This window comes from Mesoplodon bidens (assembly GCF_964165515.1).
Source record: "Mesoplodon bidens genome assembly, chromosome: 15".
In the NCBI taxonomy this organism is placed as follows: domain Eukaryota; kingdom Metazoa; phylum Chordata; class Mammalia; order Artiodactyla; family Ziphiidae; genus Mesoplodon; species Mesoplodon bidens.
This window is the reverse complement of record NC_138171.1, coordinates 15,500,166-15,520,017: the sequence shown is the minus strand read 5'-3', so window position 1 is coordinate 15,520,017 and position 19,852 is coordinate 15,500,166. Positions and strand designations below refer to the sequence as shown.

The 19,852-nt window shown below is 49.7% G+C and overlaps 1 protein-coding gene across 1 annotated transcript; it reads right to left on the bottom strand.

Annotated features, from left to right (window-relative positions):
- Positions 1–148: 148 nt before the first annotated feature.
- On the bottom strand, positions 149–7,674 carry TP53TG5 (TP53 target 5; the record flags this gene model as incomplete). Its single annotated transcript, XM_081256475.1, has 4 exons — positions 149–5,733; positions 6,460–6,502; positions 7,185–7,315; positions 7,516–7,674. The coding sequence occupies 4 exons, from the start codon at positions 7,672–7,674 to the stop codon at positions 5,221–5,223; spliced, it is 846 nt and encodes a 281-aa protein (XP_081112601.1). The 3' UTR covers positions 149–5,220.
- Positions 7,675–19,852: the final 12,178 nt, after the last annotated feature.

Sequence of the window (19,852 nt, the reverse complement as noted above, 5' to 3'; positions counted from 1 at the left end):
TGGTAGCTCCAGCTGTGTTGGCATACCTCTTTGGGAGTTTCCCATAAAGGCTGGTGCTGTCCTGCACATCTTCGATGACAGATCTCTGCCCCTTGAGTGTCAGTTGGATTTATGAAAACTGCCAAAGGTCAGGGGAGCCAAGGTGGGTTTTTTTTTGTTTTTTGATACTATCATGACTAAGCTGAATGACAGTTGGGGGTCAAAAGTATGTGAGTTTCCTGAGATTTTTATGAATTCTAAAGTGACAAAGCAGTGTCTAGTCTAGAGGCAAGTTCCAGAGAGGACTGGGCAATGGAAGTAATAAATAATATCCACTGAGTGCTTCATAAAGAGATGTCCAGCAGTAGACTAAGTGCTGTACATCTCCTTGCTCACTTAATCTTCACAACAACCCTCTGAAGCAGGAAATAGCATCATCTGTATCTTACAGATGAGGAAACTCTAAGGAACTTGCCCAAGGTTAATGTTAGGAGCTGGCAGAGCCAGGAGTTGGGTTCCGGTAGTGACATTAATAAACTCATTCTGAAGAGATTAATAGTTAAAGATGTTTAAGTTCTTAGTGGTTAAACAATCTGCACCTTATAATCATACTCTCTCATCCTACTGTATTGTTTTAAATACTAAGGATGTAAAAAGCTTTATAACTATTACTTGCTTTCCAAGAAAAACTGATAGGCAGTGCATTAAATATGGCCACAGATTTCCAAGTGAACATAGGAATGTTGGAAATATTTTTATTTCCAAAGGATAAAGGAAAGTACCTAGATCAGAAAGTTACCGCCACCCTACCACTGAGTTGGTGTAGCTCTTCACTTTCTAGGGGTCTGACGTCTAGAGCCGCCCCCCCCCGCCCCGCCCCATCCCGTCCAGTACCATTTGGAGAGACAAGTGGAGACTAGTGCATAGCTGGTGCTCAGAATAGTTTATAACCCGCAAGAAGAACGGGAAAGGAGAAAGGGATGTCTAGCTCAGAGGGTGCCTCTAACCCCTAGTTCTAGGCAAGCCTGTCCAGATCAGAGCCAAATGGGGGCCAGAATGACAGCCAGCAGGCACCAGTGAGGCGGGAAGCTCCAGGTCTCCGTGAGTCTTATGTGAGGCACAGCTCAAACAGTAGGTTCCCCTGGAAGCAGAGTCTTAGACTCTCTTCAGCAACTCCCAGATCAGGGTAGCTTCCCTCTCGCATTCCCGGGGGGCAGTCAGCCTGTAGCCCAGGGACTACAGCCTCAGGGGCAGGGGGAGGAGAGGCCAGTTCCGGGCACAAGAGAGGTTCTTTGTGGAGAGGGAATTAAGAGCTACTGCGTGCTTGAGGTTTTCTGTAGGAAAGTAGCAAAGGATGGTGGAACAACATTGAAACAAGGGGAGTAGAGGGAGCTGGGAGTTTTAATCCCTGACCTGCCTACCCGGCCAAGCCAGGGAGAATTCTAGGGGCTTTAGAGAGCTGCAGTGGAGTGCAAGGTCAAGTCTTGGAGTCCCATTACCAGCTGTGAGACCTTGGATAAGCTACTTAACCTTCCCTGGGTTGAAGTTCCCTGAGTTTTTGTGAGGATTCAGTGAGATGTCATAATATAAAGCATTTAGTGCTGTGCCTGACCTATAGGAAAGCGATCCATGAATCTAAGCAGTTAGAATTATGGGACCACTGCCCCCTTCCCATTTTACAGAGGAGATATCTTTCTTCAAAGCCTCAACTGTTAGGTGGGGGACAGGCTTGCCCATGACCTAGGTACAGCCACCAAGTATTGAGCTCCTATGTGCCATGCACTGTAAAGTGATTTATGTTTCTAACTTAATCCAATGAGAGAGGCACCACCGTTTTCCCTATTTTGCAGACAATGAAACTGAGGCTTAGGAGTAAACAGCTTTCCCCAGCATCAAACAGCTGATAAGAAGCTAGGCCTGTCTGCCTCAGCAACCTCATCCCCATTCATATACCAATCATGTTTAAGTGGTACATGGCCCAGATTGGGAGAGGCACAGTCTCTGGGATCCAGATGCTATTTTGTGAATGTGAACATAAGATTGGCTTTTTAGGGCTTCCCTGGTGGCGCAGTGGTTGAGAGTCCGCCTGCCGATGTAGGGGACACGGGTTCGTGCCCCGGTCCGGGAAGATCCCACATGCCGTGGAGCGGCTGGGCCCATGAGCCGTGGCCGCTGAGCCTGTGCGTCTGGAGCCTGTGCTCCACAACAGGAGAGGCCACAACAGTGAGAAGCCCGCGTACCGCAAAAAAAAAAAAAAAAAAAAAGATTGGCTTTTTAAACAAGCAGCTAGTTCCCTAAAGGTGGGCAGTTAGGCAGCTGCTCGTAAGTGAGAAACTGCCAGTACTGGCTTTATTACAGCAAGGAGGCCTGGAAAAAAGGCCGAACGTTCAACGTCCCACAAACTGGTTTCAACTACATCAAGCCTGATTTGCCCAAAGCCCTCTGGAATGGCTATTAGTATCCCTCTTTTAAGAAACAGATGGAATAGGCTCCGATCGGAGGTCGTGTGACTTGTTAAAATTCAAACATTAAAAATTTTCCCCAGTTAACTGTTAGGGAGCCATTTCTCCTGCGGTCTCTTATCCCTGAGATTATGGGTTGCAGCATCCTGCCCAAATCAGGATCTGACTGAGCCCTGAAGAGGGGCCTCAGGTTGAAGTGGTTAAACAATGGGAGGATGGTAGTGGGGAGACCCTAGTTCTGGGATTATGGGAGGCAGGTTGCCTGAGCCTAAATGCCAGGAGGTGGAAGGGATAAGGCTGGAAGGAGTGCACTGCTGGGAATCATTCACATCCTTGCTTCCCCAGCGGCACCCTGGCCACGCTGGGTTCCAGCCTAGGCACACAGACTTCTGTCTGCTCACTTGATGGCATTGCCCATGGGCAGCTGGGGCCCAGCTCTGGCTTCCAATTGGGCAAAGCAAAAGTTGCCAATCTCGCCTAGGCTCAGGCCATTCGGGCCCCCACTTGGGGCTCCCCAGGGAAGGTTCCCATGAAGACTAGTGCATGCCCCCCCCCTCCCCACCACACACACACAGGGTTTGGTTTTTTTGTTTGGGAGCGTGCTACCCTAATCGCCCGCTGATAGAGCACGCTGGACAGAAGTTTACTTGAGGGTTGATGGAACGGAAGGTGCTTGGGAGGAAAGATCGAATAGAAGGTTGATGTGATTGATGATGCCCAGCAAGGGAACTGAAATGGAGACGACCCAGGAAATGGGCTGGATGGTAAGCTTAGCGGGAAGACAGCTTGAAGTGAAGGTTACGGGAGTGGAGGTTGCGCGGAGGGGGCGGGGCGAGGTGCTCGGGACGGGAGCGCCGCGCCTGGGTGGCCGCAGGTAGGGAGCGCGCTGCGAGGGCGTTAGGTCGCCGTTCCGAGGCTGAGCTGCGCGGTGCAGAGCGGTCCAGCGCCAGGCCCCGCTCAGGCTGTTCTCCCGGCCCGGTTTCCGCTGGCGGCCGCTTGGCGGATGCACAGTCAGGGTGCTGAGCCCCATTGGAGAGGAGGGGTGCGAGCCGGCCGGTTTAGCGGGAGCCTTTCCCGTCCTTCTCTCGCCCTCCCAATCTGAGGATCTCCATCAGTGCCCTGGCTCCCTGGGAGTGAGGGTGGAGGGCTCTGCGCCCCTCGATGGCTCTGCTGCTCTCCCGAGGGCGCCCGCTGCACACAGCCTGTCTCCAGGGGAATACGGAGGATCAGGATCATAGTCTTTGTCCAGAGAAAGCCTGGGCCCCCTCTGTTTTCCTCTCCCCAACTGCATATTCAGGGCTCTGTGGCTCCTACCGACAGAGGGTGACCCCGACCGGACTTGGGGTTGGAGGATGGACGCGCTGTGTCCCACGGGAGCAGTAGGACGAAGTACCAGTTCCCCGCCTGACTCGGTGCTTTCCGTGACCCAGGCGGGGCATATTTCACATTTCCGGTTGGCATTTATTGACACCCGGAGCCGTGATAATCAGGGCGCAATGCACGTGCGTGACGGGCTGGATGCTGCGTTGCATCTTTTCCCCTTCTTCGGGAAATGGAACGGGGAGCAGCCAGGAGACCTAAATTAGAGTTCTTGCTGTGCCACTTCCCAGCGGCGTGAGCCTGCGCAAGACCTTAGCTTCTCGGCGCCGCGGTGGTTTCCTCCTCTCCTTGGCCTGCAGGGCCATTGTGAGGCACCTGGCACCCAGGAAGCGCACAACCAACGCCCCCCTTCTATGACTTCATGGAGAGCACCGCTCAGGAGGCCAGCTTGCAGAGGCGGGGGAGGGGAGCAGCCCGCTTGCTTCTTTGTTACTGCTTCTGCACTGACTGTAGGGACGGAGTAGAATTAACCTGAAGTTGTGATTCACACTCTCCCCCCCTCCCCCACCTTATCTCCGTGGAGGGCCTCTTTCCTCCATCCTTTCCAGCCCCAGATAAAGAGGCAGAGCCAGCGGCAGTATTCTTCCGCGCCATATGGGAGATTTTATTTGTAGACTCGCGAATTTTTCCGCCCATCCCTCCCGTTCAGATGGTTGCGCGATCTCCGCCCTCTCCGCACACCTCTGGCTCCCGTCCAAGGTCACACCTGCGAGCAGAGACCTCAGCGTCAGTTAGGAGCTAAGACCGCCCCCAGAGGGCGCTGGCGTCCAGGGAGAGGGCTCAGGGACCAGGGCGCTGCGGTGTCTGGCCGATTGGAGATGCCCGGTTTGCTGAAGGGGCAGCTTCCCATTCAGCTGGACCCCCAGGCCCACCACCTCCTTCCTTTCTTGGGACCTCAGTGGAGGGGCTGGAGTGTTTCTACTTTTTCTTTTGCTAGGGAACTTTTGTTCAGAGTAGGTCTTATTTGAGGCACGAATAAATAAAACAAATGGAGAGTTTATCTAAGAGGGGATGAGATGCAGAAGAGCCTTACTTGACCACGCCCCCCCCCTTAGCCCCACATTTGGAAACCCCTAAACTCACTTACTCAGACTTCTGTGAGATTATGAGCCATAGCAGATGGCCCCTCCTGAGGCCTCCAGGCAGTGGATGACCCACCTCAGAACCACACCCCCAGTGCCCTCCTTCCCCAGAGCCCCTGCCTGGGTCCTGAGAGGACCCAGCCTGGCCACTGCCCTGCTGTGTGGACTTGGTCAATGGCTTCCGCCTCTCTGGGCTTCCCTCTCTGGGCATGAAGGTAGGGCCTCCCAGCACTGCCAGCCACAGCCCCCAAGACTCTGGGCCCAGCTCAGGGCCTGGCTTGGGGCTTGTGTCTCACCCTAGCCTGGCAGTGGCATTGTCACATCTTGTATGGACGGACCATTGGCAGCTCAAGTGATGCCGAGCAGAGGCGGGTGCAGCAGCGCTTGACCCAGCGCAGGGGAGATGATCTGCACATCACCCGGCGCCCTGGGAGGTGGACTCGTCTGGGCAGCCCCTCAAACCAGATCCGCTGGTCTGCTGTGTCCAGCTGCTTCACGTCCTTCATGGGAGGTCTGTACTGGTGGGTCTTCAGGAAGACAACCCTGGGGTCCGCAGTGGGTGATTGCCTCTCCTGGGCTCCAGGGCCGGTGGGCAGGCCGCGACCCTTTGACGTCACGGGGACCTCCCACAGTGCCGCCTTGGGCCTTGACTGCTCCGGGTCCTCAGGCTCCCTCAGGGGCTCTAATTTCTTGGAGTCCAGTTTCTTGTTGGGACACCCAGCCTCCTGAAGATCTTTGTTATTTTGTTCTACTGTATCCCAGACATCTTCGTGCCTGGCAGGGAGAGGAACGGCAGTCAGCAGAGCAAGACCAAGGCCCTGGTCCTCCAGCTAGCCCCGAGACAGCTGTTCTGCAGTCAGTTCAGGGAGCCTGTCAGGAAAGCTAGAGAGAGCCTGAAAAGAAACTTCTCTACCACTCAGAGCTCTTGTTCCTGGGGGCAGGGGATGTGGTGATAAGTACTGGCAGAAGGGATGTGAGAGGTTGGAAAGGCCTGAGGCAAAGGCTGGTAGTTAGGACACCTAGAAATATATATTGCCTGCATCGGCCACTAGGTTAGGGTTCTGCCTCTTTGGATTTCAACTGATGGAGCGGACTGGTCCAGTGTTTTGTTTTCTGTTTTTTTTTTTTTTTTTTTTTTCCAAACTGTGTTCCAAGAAATCTTAGAAAGTATCTCAAATGACCACCCCCCTCCCCTGGAGGGGCAGGGTGAGGGGCAGGATAGCTTCCCTCCAACGACACAGTTGGGGCTTGGGGACAGAAATTTGAAGAGAGGCTCTGCTGCTTTAAAAAGGGTTGGAAATCTCTGGGACTAGATGATCCTGACCCTTCTGGCTCAGTGTTTCCTGAGCGCCTGCATGGAGGACGCCAACTCAGAGGGAGGAGCCAGAGGGGTGGAGTTAACTAGAGGGGTTAGGAGACTTTCCCCAGGGGTGTCTGTCGTAGACTGAGTCCCCTGCAATGTGGCAGCCCCTGTCCTAGCTGACTGTGTGTGGAGAGAGAGAGGCCTCAGGCTCAGGATAATGACCATACTGAGGGTAATAATGGCCACTGCTGACTGGGTGCCCACTGGGTGTCAGGCCCAGGACCCTCACAACAGTCCTGCAAAGCAGGAGGCAGGGAAGTGGTGGAGCGGCTTGGAGAGCACAGGCTTTGGAGACAAACTGGGGTTCAAATTGGCTTCTGCCTCTTAACCATCTGTGTGATTTGGGGCAAGAAACGTAACCTGTCAGAGCCTTAGTTTCCTCATCTGTAAAACCAGGGTAATTCCTTCTACCTAATAGGATTTTTGTGAAGAATAAACTAAGTGAGAAAATGCTTTGTATGGTACCTGGCCCTTAGCGGGTGCCTCATGTCAGCTTTCTTAGCATCCTGATGTGACTTGTGAGGAAACTGAGCCTCAGCAGAATGACTAGTTTGCAGGTGAATCTCTGCGTGGTGTTGACTTGGGAGAGGCAGAAGGGGTGGCCCCTCTCGCCACACTAACCAGGTGGCGGTTAGTCCCGTGGCTGGATGATTATGACCAGGGTTATGACAACAGCTCTGATATCAGCTGGGAACCGCTTCAAATCCTAGCTCTGCCACTTACCAGTCCAGTTAATGGGACAAGTTACAACATCTCTTGAGGCTCAGCTCCTCATCAGTAAAATAAGGCTAATAAATAACTGCCTTTCTCCCAGAGCCTAGTCAATAGGCAGGTTTCGAAATTCCTTAGCATAGTGCCTGTTCCTAGTAAAGGTGGCTATTGGGCCCATGATAGGGGCCATGGGCGGGCCATGCTCACCCAGAGGAGACCCTGAGGATCTTCGGAACTCTGAAAAATGAATTCCAACACCTTTTGGCCAGGTTCTGCAGTTCTTGGGTCCGAGGGTTCGAGATCTTGAGCAGCTTCAAGAGCGACAAGTTTTTTAGCACCTGCCAGGGGTGAAGAGCCAGAAAAACTGAAGCTTCAGCTTTCCTGGGATAGCGTCCCACCCCGCCACCCGGACTTTGGCTCAGCTCAGCTCAGGGCAGGGCCAGGTGACTCCTTCCGGGTCACTTGGCCTGGCAGCCAGGAGAAGCACTGCATGGGGGCCCAGGCTCTCCTAAGCAGACACCAAAATGGGGCACCTCACCGCTTTAAGTCGGTTCCGCTCAATTACTTTGCTGACAGGCTGCTGTATCTTGTCCTGTGGTTCCTCATGTTGCCTCTGACAGAGAGAGAGAGGGGGCGGGGGGAGAGGGAGAGAGAGAGAGAATGCTAACACAGTAGGAACCCCCCCGAACGCCTCCATAATACCTCTCCATTGGGCTGGGCTTGGTGTGACCAACCCTAGACTGGGAGTTTTGTTACCTTGGTTTGGGGGTGGAAACAGGGAGCCCATTCTAACTCTCCTGACCTCCCTTCACCCTTCACCTCTCCCTCTTCCCCCCAGTCTGGAAGGGCCCATCCTGGGCATGGTTGGACTCTTTGTTGAGACCCCCACTGGGTCTAGTCCCAAATCCAACCTTGGAAACCACTCTATTCTTGAGCCTCTTCTTTGCTGATGGACTCATGCTGGAGCTGTGAGGCCTCAGAGACAGACGGAGCAAGACTGGTACCAGGCACCGCCTGCCCCCTGCCTCTCTCAGCTCAGCCAGCGCTCAGGCTGGTCATCAGGATGATTGTGCTGGGGCTCCCAGGGAAGGGACTGTGACATCACTGAAATGTGTGACAGTGGCAGGGCTGAGTCTCCGAGGAGTATGTGGATGGCAGGGGTGGAGGGTGAGGAGGAAACTCCTGTCTGTGGAGAAACCTAGTAGGTGCCAGGCAGAGGCATATATTGTCACCATCTCCCTGTGAGGTAGGAAGATTCCCCTGTCTTTTTTTTTTTTTTAATAAAGAAGCCAGGGTTCAAAGAAATAAATAATTTATCCACACAGCTGGATAATGTTGGAGCTGGAAACGTAAGGTCTGACCGTCAACCCATGAAACATAGGTTCCCAACTATGCTCATATGTTCATTCATGTCACATATGTTGACTGTGTATCTGCTGCGTGTTAGGTGTGTTCTAAGCGCTGGAATAAAAAAAAGACAATTCCTACCATCAAGGAACTTACATTCTAGTGGAGAGTGTGTGTGCTTGTAAAGGTTTAACAATGGACTCTCTGAAACAAAGTGTGTATATGTGTGTGTGAATGTGTGTTTATCATAAATTTTACTGAAAGAAATCTAATAAAATTCTACAATACTCTTTATTGTGAATTCGGTATAGCCAGTTTATTCTTACAGTATACTTTTCTTGAATTTTGCCTAACTCTTGCATCCATAGTCAACCTATGGTTATAACTGATGAACAAGTGTAGTTCCAACATGAATGTTGATGTAAGAAAGTGAAAAAGTGAAAGAACAAAGATGTTGGAATTCAACTCATTTCTCAATGACCTGATCGACTTATTCGCTGTATTAGATCACAGTTTTCAAATACCGGGAGTATATTTGCTCAGCTATTTTTGCGTGTGTGTTGCTATTTACAATGTACAGGCATACCTCAGAGATATGGCAGGTTCGGTTCCAGACCACTGCAATACAGTGAGTTACCTGAATCTTCTGGTTTCCCAGTGCATATGAGAGTTATGTTTACACTATACTGTAGTCTATTAAGTGTGCAATAATAGCATTATGTCTACAAAAATGTACATACCTTAATTTAAAAATACTTAATTGCTAAAAACCACTAATCATCCTCTGAGCTTTCAGCAAGTCGTAGTAGCAACATCAAAGGTCACAGATCACCATAACAAGTATAAGAGTGAAAAAGTTTGACATATTGTGAAAATTACCAAAAGGTGACACAGTGAGTGACATGAAGCAAGCAAATGCCGTTGAAAAAATGGCGCCTGTGGACTTGTTCAACTAGGGTTTCCACAAACCTTCGGTGTGTAAATACCGCACTATCTGTGAAGTGCAGTAAAGCGAAATAAAATGCGATCTGCCTGTAGCAGCTGTGGGCGGGACATCTTTACGTTTAATCTACATCATTAACATTTCCTCCATTCCTCTCTTCAGGCTGGACCGGGGGTCGGCAAATCTCTTCTGTAAGGAGCAAGGTAGTAAATATGTTAGACTTTGCAGGCCATGTAGTTGCAACTATTCAGCTGCTCTTGGAATGTGAAAGCAGCCACAGATATGGAAATGAGGGGGCCTGGCCGTGTTGCAATAAAGTTCATTTACAGAAGTAGTTGGTGGGCGGGATTTGGCCCATGGCCAACTGCTGGTCTAGGCAGTCAACAGAACAGTAAGTCAAAACCGGACTTATCATACGTACCTATTTCTGTGGTGTAAATACTCCCACCAGGGCTGATTTCAAGCTACCAGTGTGATGTCACTGAATGCAGAGTTGAAAAGAAATGCACAGTAGCATGCCGTTATATATTATATATTTGTACCATATTTCTACAGCTGTAAAGACGCTCAAGATCATAGATAATAGCAAAAGGCCGTAAAAATTAGAAAGTGATGAGTTTGAGCATTTTTCACCTTTGTTTTGATCTTTTTAAAATTTATTTATTTTTGTTTTTATTTATTTACTTTTGGCTGCGTTGGGTCTTTGTTGCTGCATGAGGGCTTTCTCTAGTTGCAGTGAGCGGGGGCTGCTCTGCGTTGCGGTGCGCGGGCTTCTCATTGCGGTGGCTTCTCTTGTCGTGGAGCACGGGCTCTAGGTGCGCGGGCTTTGGTAGTTGTGGCACGTGGGCTCAGTAGTGGACGGTGCACGGGCTTAGTTGCTCTGTGGTATGTGAGATCTTCCCGGACCAAGGCTCGAAGCCGTGTCCCCTGCATTGGCAGGTGGATTCTTAACCACTGCACCACCAGGGAAGCCCCTCACCTTTGTTTTTAATATCATTAACTTAATGAAGTTGGTATAATTTAATTTTTAATGATGGCATTGCTTAACAACCAGCCAGCCAAGTTCCTAAAAATGCCATAGGCTTTTGTAAGCCCTCAGAGTCGGTTCCAGCACGCTTCTGTTAACGTTGGATAGGAGTACGTGTGTGGAGAAAAGTAAACAGTGTGGGCCGGAAAGGGAGAACAAAAGTAGAAGCTTTGCTGTATTAAAAAGGATGGAATGGGACCATTTCACCGACAAGATGAGATCTGAGGAGAGACCTGGAGGAGGTGAGGGAAGGGGGAAGGAGTGGCGTCAGGAGATGAGGGCGGAGGCGGAGTCGTGGTGAAGGGCTGGGGACAGATCATGGGAGATTTTAACAGCTCAGGCTGCTCTGAGTAATCTGCCCAGCTGGCTGCATCTGAATAATCAGAAGAGCTGGCGAGATCCAGCTTCTCGGGCACCACCTCACTCAGTCAGCCAATCTGGTACCTAACCCAGTGTGGGAGCCAAATCCACACCATCCCCGGGCGGAGGGGTGTGCGTGCATCTGGGGTGCTTAGCTCTGCCTTTTAGGGGTGATGGACCAAGACCAGACTACCGAACAGCTTCTTACATGCACATGCCCTTTATTATTAGGGCAAAGATAAGCGGGTGGTAAAACACGCTGTGGACCAGGGGAGAAACCGAGGAGGTGACTTGGGAGGGAAGGCGCGGGGCGCAGCCCCGCCCCTCTCGCTCTGTCTGCCTCAGCCCTCTCCGTGGTTCCTCTGCTTCCCCCTCCCTGCGCGATTTCAGCTCTTCCTGGACCCTGCTGGACTCTGGTGGGCTGCATCAGGGTCATCTACCCCCGCCCCTCAGCACCTGGGCACCAAGGGCTGGGTCCCCGCTGTGCGCTCCCCACTGAGGATGGCACACAGGCCCAGGGGAGAGGTCCTTCTAGAACATGGGTTCCTCAGGGGCAGGGACTCTTGGCTGTTCTCTTCATTGCTAACCCCTCAGAGCCTAGAATAGTACCTGGCTGACAATAGGTGCCCACTAAGTATTTCGTGAAAAAGTGAAATAAATGGCATTACCTATGATAAGGGCTGGGGGGCGGGCGCTGCTGGAACACAGAGGAGCAGTGTGGGGAGGCCAGGGAAGTCTTCCGCAGAGATGGTGACGAGGAACAAAGGAGGAGTATGGTCTCCAGGCAGAGGGCTGTGGGCTGGGCAGGGCACTCTCAAAAGAGGGGATTTTAAAAGTACAGGTGTGGGAGGGAATTATGAACTGGTGTATGTGCTGGAGTAGAAAGTAGGAGCCCAGAGCGGCGGTGACCAAACCCGGAGGAGTGAGCAAGACACCGACTGCTAAGGGCTTGATCACAGGCTGAGGGGCTTGGAGTTTGTCCTGAGGGTCAGAGCATCCTGGGAGCGTTCCAGCAACCGAGGCAACGGGGCTTGATTGAGCTCCAGGGGCTGGCGCGCACGCCTCTGCTGTTCTGTTCTAGTCTGTTCTTTTCACCGTCACTCACTTCCCTCCCTTTGGAAGCTTAGGGAGTTCATCCCCAAGGGGGCAGGGCATTCTCCCTGACCAGACATTGTACCCCAGCAATGGCTCCTAAAGCAAATTCCCATAGTCTGTCTTGTTTGTCTCTTCCGTTTACACAGGAAAAACCATTTATGGGAATAGCGACACCCAAGGACACACAGCTGGTCAGCCTTTTGGACCAAACCCAAGGCACTTGAGTGAGAAACCGCCACTCTGTTTTTCTTAGTTGTGGTAAATACACATAACAAAATTTACCACCTTAAACATTTTAAGTGGGCAGTTCAGTAGTGTTCACTACATTCAACTGTTGCGTAACCATCACCGCCATCCATCTCCAGAGCTCTTTTCATCTTGCAAAACTGAAACTCAATACTAATAACAACTCCCCATTCCCTACTCCCCCTCAGCCCTGGCAACCACCTTTCTACCTTCTGTCTCTATGAATTTGACTGCTCTAGGGACCTCATGTGAACGGAATCATACAATATCTGTCTTGCTGTGATGGCTTATTTCACTTAGCATAATGTCCTCAAGGTTCATCATGTTATAGCAGAATTCCCTTCCTTTAAGGCTGAATAATATTCTGTTGTACGTATAGACCGTATTTTGCTTATCTACTCATCCATTGGTGGGCATTTGGGTTGCTTCCACCTTTTTGGCTACTGTGAATAATGCTGCTATGAACATGGGTGTACAAATATCTCTCTTTTAAAATTTTTTTTTTTAATTTATTTATTTTATTTATTTATTTTTGGTTGTGTTGGGTCTTCGTTGCTACGCGTGGGCTTTCTCCAGTTGAGGCGAGCAGGGGCTACTCTTTGTTGCAGTGCGCGGGCTTCACATGCAGTGGCTTCTCTTATTGTGGAGCATGGGCTCTAAGTGTACAGGCTTCAGTAGCTGTGGCACGCGGGCTCTAGAGCGCAGGCTCAGTAGTTGTGGCGCACGGGCTTAGTTGCTCTGTGGCATGTGGGATCTTCCCGGACCAGGGCTCGAACCCGTGTCCCCTGCTTTGGCAGGCGGACTCTTAACCACCGTGCCACCAGGCAAGTCCTGCAATTGCTTGATGAAGCATTTTTATAATGACTGTTTTTAAATCCCTGTCAGGTCATTCCAACAGCACTGTGATCCACTAGCATCTGTTGATTGTCTTTACTTGTCCAAGTTCAGAGTTTCCTGGTTCTTGGTATGGTGAATTATTTTCATTTATGACCTGGATATTTCAGAAATTTCGTGGTGAGACTCTGGATCTCATTTAACTCTTCTGTGTTGGTAGGCCTCTACTGTCCTGGGCCAGAGAGATAGGGGCACCAACTTTTTACCACCAGATGGGAGTGCAGAAAGTCCAGGCTGCCCACATGGCCCCCACTGACACCACCCTGTAGGGGGAGGGGAGGGTTGGAAGGTTGGTTGCCTCATTACTGCTGGGTGGAGGTGAACATCTAGGCTCCACACTTGGCCACCTTTACACTGAGGGAAGGGAGCGGTGCCTCCTTACTGTTGGATGGGGAGGGCAGCCTACCTCCCCACGTGCCCTCCACTGACATCATGGAAATTGTGGGGAGGGGTACTTGTTACTGCTGAGCAGTGATGAAGCCCAGGCCCCCCCTTCCCCCTCTTCTCACATCACACCATCTGGAGGTGAGAGGGAGAAGTGCCTTGTTACCATGAGACAAAGACTGGGAGTGAGGTTTTTCCTCTAGTATTTTGCTGGAGGGGTCACTTCCTGTCAAAAGATTTCTGTCTTGCTAGGGTTGCCTCTTTCCCAATCCTTTGACAAGAGAGAACAGGCTTTTCATGGGGGCGATTTTTGTCTGTGCCTGTTTGGCTTCTTCAGAGCCCTAGCAAAAAGAAAACCCAGGGACTCACTGCTGTGTCATTTGTGTGCTCGGGTTCCTAGCTCGTCTGCCAACTATGTTTACGTTTGTTTTATATATATAATGCCCAGCATGTTAAGCTGCACTTAGTGGGAGGGAAAGAGAGGAAGGCATCTACTCCATCTTGTTCAGAACTAGAAATCCTTTTTTCATTTTATACTCTCTTTATCCCTCTAAGTCCAAGTGGAGATGTTTCTGGATATAGAATCCTTTTAAGAACTTGTGGGTCACTCTGAATCTTATTCAGATCCACACTATTAGACAAAAGCCATGCCCCAAATTTCTCTGAGATAACCCCTTCTCTCTATTAGGCTTCTGCTGAATTGGCTAAGGGGCAACACCCTTAAGGTTTCTAGAATCCTTCTTGCTTGATTAAAAGGATCTGTGAGGCACACCCATCATTTCTTTAGAGGTCTTTTATCTGACTGAAGACTACTCTGATGCATTGTCTTGAATCTTCCTGAGATGCAAACAAAAGATTTGATAGTCACATTCTCGGACCATGTTCTTCTGGTAATGCTCTGGATTTGAGCTTTGCTAGGAAACCTTTTTTTTTTTTTAATTAATTTTTATTGGAGTGGAGTTGCTTTACAATGTTGTGTTAGTTTCTACCGTACAGCAAAATGAATCAGCTCTACATATACATATATCCCCTCTTTTTTCAATTTAGGAAACCATTTTTTAACTTTACTGTCATTTGCCATTTAGAGAGAGTGAGAATTTTCTACCATGAAGTCCTGGCTCCTTCATATTTAACAGTCCTTCCTCTTAGTTCAGGATTTCTCAATCTCAGCACTACTGACATTTCAGGCAGGATAATTCTTTTTTGTGGAGGGAGGAGGTGGTGGGTGGTAAGAGAGTTTTGTCTTGTGCATTATAAAATGTTTAGCAGCATCCCCGGCCTCTACTAATTAGATGCCACTAGCAACCTCTCCAGATGTTTTTTTTTTTTTGGCCTTGCCATGCGACATATGGGATCTTAGTTCCCTGACCAGGGATCTAACCCACGCTCCCTGAATTGGAACCACGGAGTCTTAACCACTGGACCAGCCAGGGAAGTCCCCTCTCCAGTTTTGACAACCAGAAATGTCTCCAGACGTTGTCAAATGTCCCTACACACACCGGCACTCCCACCCCCCCCCCACCCCCCCCCACCCCGCCTCCCCGCCCCAGGCGCCATCACTCTCATTTGAGAACTGCTGCTTTAGTTTCTCTTTCCCCTCTTGCGTTTTACTATAAGGAGCAAGAAGACACCAGGTGGCACCTTCAACACTTGATTTGGAAATATCCTCAGCCAGATCCCAACTCATTGGGCACGTTTTCTGCTTTCCGCTTTACCACAGGCAACAGGGTTGCTAAACTGTGCCACAGCATAACAGGAATCCCTCTTTCCCCAGTTCCCAATAGTGTTTACCTGACTTTCCTGTATACCCTGGCTGCAATCTTATCAAAGGCACGAGGCTTCTATGAAGAGCTTTTTCAAGGCATTTTGGGCTTTGAGTACACTCTTCCCAAGTCTATGGCCAGTCCACTGCCAGTCCCATATTTCAGAGTGCTGTGGTAGTGGCACCCTGTTCAATACCAAAATCCCTATGTGTTATCTATTGCTGCATAGCAAATTATCCCCAAATTTAGCAGTTTAAAAAAAAGAAGTATTGGGGCTTCCCTGGTGGCGCAGTGGTTGAGAGTCTTGTCTGCCGATGCAGGGGACACGGGTTCGTGCCCCGGTCCGGGAAGATCCCACGTGCCTCGGAGCCTGCGCGTCCGGAGCCTGTGCTCCACAACAGGAGAGGCCACAACAGTGAGAGGCCCGTGTACCACAAAAAAAAAAAAAAAAAGAAGTATTATCATCTCAAAGGTTTTGAGCATCAGGAATCCAGGCCTGCTCTAGCTGGATGGTTCTGCCACAGTCTGTCCCGAGGTTACAGTCAAGCTGCTGGCCTGGGCTGCAGTCATTCCAAAGGCTCTACTGGGGCCAGTGAATCTGTTTCCATGGTCACTCATGGGGTTGCTGGCTGGCCTCTGTTCTTCACTGGCTGTTGGCTGGAACCTTCAGTTCCTTGGTACATGGGCCTCTCTGTAGAGCTGTAGACAACATAATAGCCTGCTTCCCCCAGAGTGAGTGATCCAAGCAATAGAGAGAACACACACCCAAGATGGAAGCTCTGGGTTTTCCAATTTTTTTAATCCTAATTTTGGACGTGATGTACCATCATCTGCCATGTCTTACTGACCACATAAAGTAACCTTGATACAGTGCAGAAGAGGACGACACAAAAGTATGAATAAACAGAAGGCAAGGAACATTGGGAGCTTTTTTGGTGGCTGGTTGCTACATTTCAATTTTATTCAGTCAAGGTATTTCTCTAATTTCCTTTCGGACTTCATCTTTGACTCATGGGTTATTTGGAAGTGTTGTGTTTTATTTCCAAGTATTGGGGTGTTTTCCAGATCTCTTTCTGTTTTTATTTATATTTTCATTCTTTTATAGTCATAAAACATATTTTGTATGATTTAAATTCTTTTAAATTTGTTGAGGTTTGTTTCATGGCCCAGAAGATGTATCTTGGTGAATGTTTTATGTGCAGTTGAAAAGAATGTTTATTCTGCTGGTAAAGTGCTATAAAAGTGTCAATCAGAACAAGCTAGTTGGTAGTGTTCAGGTTTTCTGTATCCTTTTTTTTCTACTTGTTTTATTGATTACTGAGAGAGAAGCGCTGAATCCTCTAACTGTATTATGGATTTTTCTCTTTCTTATTTTAGGTCTATTTTTATCTCGTGTTTTTGAAGCTCTGTTAATAGATGTACACATACACATTTATGATTGTTAAGTCTTCTTGGTGAAATGAACAACCTTTTATCATTAAGTAATGTCCCTCTTCATCCCTGGTGATAGTCCTTCTTTTGAAGTCTACTTTTTCTGATATTAATATCGCTACTCCAATTTACTTTGATTAGTGTTTGCATGGTATGTCTTATTCCATCCATTTACTTTTGACTCATATATTTCCTTATAGTTAAACTGGGTTTCTTGTAGACAGCATATTATTGCCTCCTGCTTTTTTTTCCCCAGTCTACTAACCTGTCTTTTAATTGGTTGCTATTCATTCACACAATTGGATAAAAATCTTCCATCGCACTATTTGTTTTCTATTTTTTCATCTGTGCTTTTTTTTTTGTTTTTCCTCCTTTTTCCCCCTTACTTTGGATTAATAGATTATGTTTTGTCAGAGAAAAACCTCATGGGTACCAAAAAGAGACAATAAGACTTACTGCATCCAATCAAGACAGTTTATTACTCATAGAACATCAAACAACATGAACATCAGCATAGTTTTGTGTTGATTCCTTCAGCCCAAAGTTCAACAAGTGATACGGTGGTCCCAGATGCACGCTACACACACAGTGGCTTTGCATCATGGCTGAGGAACCCAGGCCCAGCACTTTGATAGCAAGCAGTCAGCAAGCCTGCCTTTGTCTGAGAAAGACCTGGTCTTATTTCTCAGAGCTGCCAGCTGTATTAATCCTGAGCAAGGGCCCAGGTGAAAGAGGAGTCAGATCCTTGCAATCTTGACATGTTGAACACAAAGAGGCCCGGGGAAGATGCCGCCCAATACTTTTTTTTTTTTACCTGTTTGCATGGAAACCTTGCCTTCCTCCTACTTCAGAGGTGTGCTAGTGCCTACATCCTATTTCTTCTTGGAGGTGCCTGTCCTTCTTTGGAATTCAGGTTAATTGGTTGCTCTGCAGCCTTAGCTCGCTGATGGGTTTGACGAAAGTAATAATTTTATAATTACCTAACAGTTTTAAAAAATTGTTATTAGTGTGGTAATGATGCTCTTCCCAGCTTTTGGCATCCTAGATGGAACCCAGAAGTCTAAGCCATCTACTTTTTCACTGATCCTTTCAACTCCTTTTGCCATCCACCCTTGGGTCTGCTTCCTGGGCCTTTCTCTTGGTTGATACCCTTCCAGCTTAACCCTGTGAATTATTTCTAACTTGGATGCTTTTCCCCCTTCCACCCTTGTATGTGGCAAATATCTGGCAAAGGGACAGAGAGGTTCCTGATCTGTCACCATCTTGGGGACGGCTCAAAATAATCCATGCAGTCCTGTTCCCAGGGATAGGCCTGAAAAGGGGGGAGGTGACTTTGGGAGCTGAGCTGTCATCCACTGTACTTTTGACTTGGCCTCATTCCTGTGCGCTAGAAAACGGGACCAAATATCTACTCCATCCATTAATGAGGAATAAGAATCAGACTGACCAGAACATTTCTCGGATGATGAAAACTGCAACGGGATAACAGCGGAGCAGGCTGGGAGCCATGGTTATAAGCACAGTCTCTGGAAGCAGCCTACTTGGGTTTGAATTTCTGCTCCATCACTTAGTTGCTGTAAGGCCTTGGACAAGTTCCTTCACCTCTCTATATCTCAGTTTCTGTATCTGTAAAATGGAAGTAAAAATAGTATTTACCTCACAGGATTATTAAGAGGATTAAAAGAGTTAATACATGCAAAGCACTTAGAACAGTGACAGGCACATAATAAGCTCTGTAGAAGGTTAGAGCCTACTTCCTATAATTTCAGAAATTCGTGGAAGAAAGCAGTTTTCTCCCTTTCTCAGAACAGATTACAGTCAAAACAACTAGTGTTTATTGTTTACTGAGCATCTTCAGAGTGTCCAAATCCTGTACTAAGCATTTTATATGAATTATCTCATAGGAGGTGGGGATTAATTATTCCTACCTAATAGGCAAAGAAATCAAGGATCAGAGAAATTGTTTACACAGCTGGCTAGACACCAGAGCTAGGTTTACCACCCAAGAGGGCCTGACTCCCAGGCCTGTGCTCCTAACCACTGCACTTTTTGCCTCCCACAAACTGGCTTCCTTGCTTATAAAGTAATGGGAAAGCTGCTTGCTGTACTTATCTCACAGGATTGTCTAGGGACCTCAGTAACAATAGAAGAGGCAGAGCTTTAGGTGTTTGTACTGAGTGCTGGTCCCCTGACAGGGAAGCCTGAGTATGTCCGGACTTTTCACACCTCTGTCCCTCTGTACATGCCCTTCCCCCTCTTCTCTGCTTGTTGAACTCATTTCTTTAAGACTCAGCTCAGATATCAGCGCCCGGAGTTCATTCTAACAAAGGAGGGATTTAAGCAGGGGTTGGCACATCGGATCTGCGGTATTGAAATGACTGATGTGCGGTTCCATGGTTAGCACTCTCGATTCTACAGTGACGACTTAGTGCTGTGGGGAAGGAGCGCAGCAGGACCAGAGTACAAGAAAACCAGAGAGAAGGTTTCCGTAGGAGCCAAGGGAGAGATGGTGGTGGAAACGGAGAGGAACGGCGGATTGGAAAGATATTTAGGAAGGAGAATCGACGGTTAATGGAGATGTGTTTTAATGTGGGCAGCGAAGGACAGGGAGATGCCAAGGATGACTCCTAGTGTCTGGCTTGCTCGCGGATGTTTGTTGAATTAATGATCGAGTGACCCCACGGCAGAAGCATCTCCGACAGACGCCCCCCCCCGACCCCGCCACCCCGCGGTTTCTGGAGCTACGTACGGACACAGGGTGGAAGGGAGGAGGAGGAGAATGAGCACAGAGCCTCGGTCCAGGAGACTTCTGGCCCTGGTGTGAGCCAGGAGGCACTGCGAGAGGGGCAAGTGTTTCCCCTCTGGGCCCCCAGTTTCTGCTTCGCTCCTCCACCCCCGCCAGCCGGGACGCGCAGCGCCCCTCTTGGCACCCCGGAGGAGTTGGCTTCCCGCCGGCGTCCACCCCCCAACCCGCCCCGCGCCCACCCCGCCCAGTGAGCTGGAAGGCTGGACGGCGGCCCTGTCCATCCCGGAGCCGGGAACCGGGGGCTGCGGGGTGAGTCCCAGGGTCAGGGGGCCTCCGCCGCAGTGCACCTGCCCTGATGGGCGGCAGCGAGTCCCCAGCCCCTCTGACCCTGCATATATGCCTTCTCGAGAGGTGCGCGCCTAAGCGTGCCGAGAGTGGCCGAGGGTGCTGGGGAGTCCGGGTGCCAGCGCGTGGAGCTTGCGTCGGGGCTGCCCGGGGGTCGGGGAGCAGCCGGGCGCAGGGGCTGAGAGCCCGCGTATGGGAGCGCGCGGAGCCAGGCGGAGCGCCGAGGGGCCCGACGGGTCGCGGGGAGGAGGGATGCGTTGCCGGGAACTTTTTGCCCGCCCTGGAACTACGGAC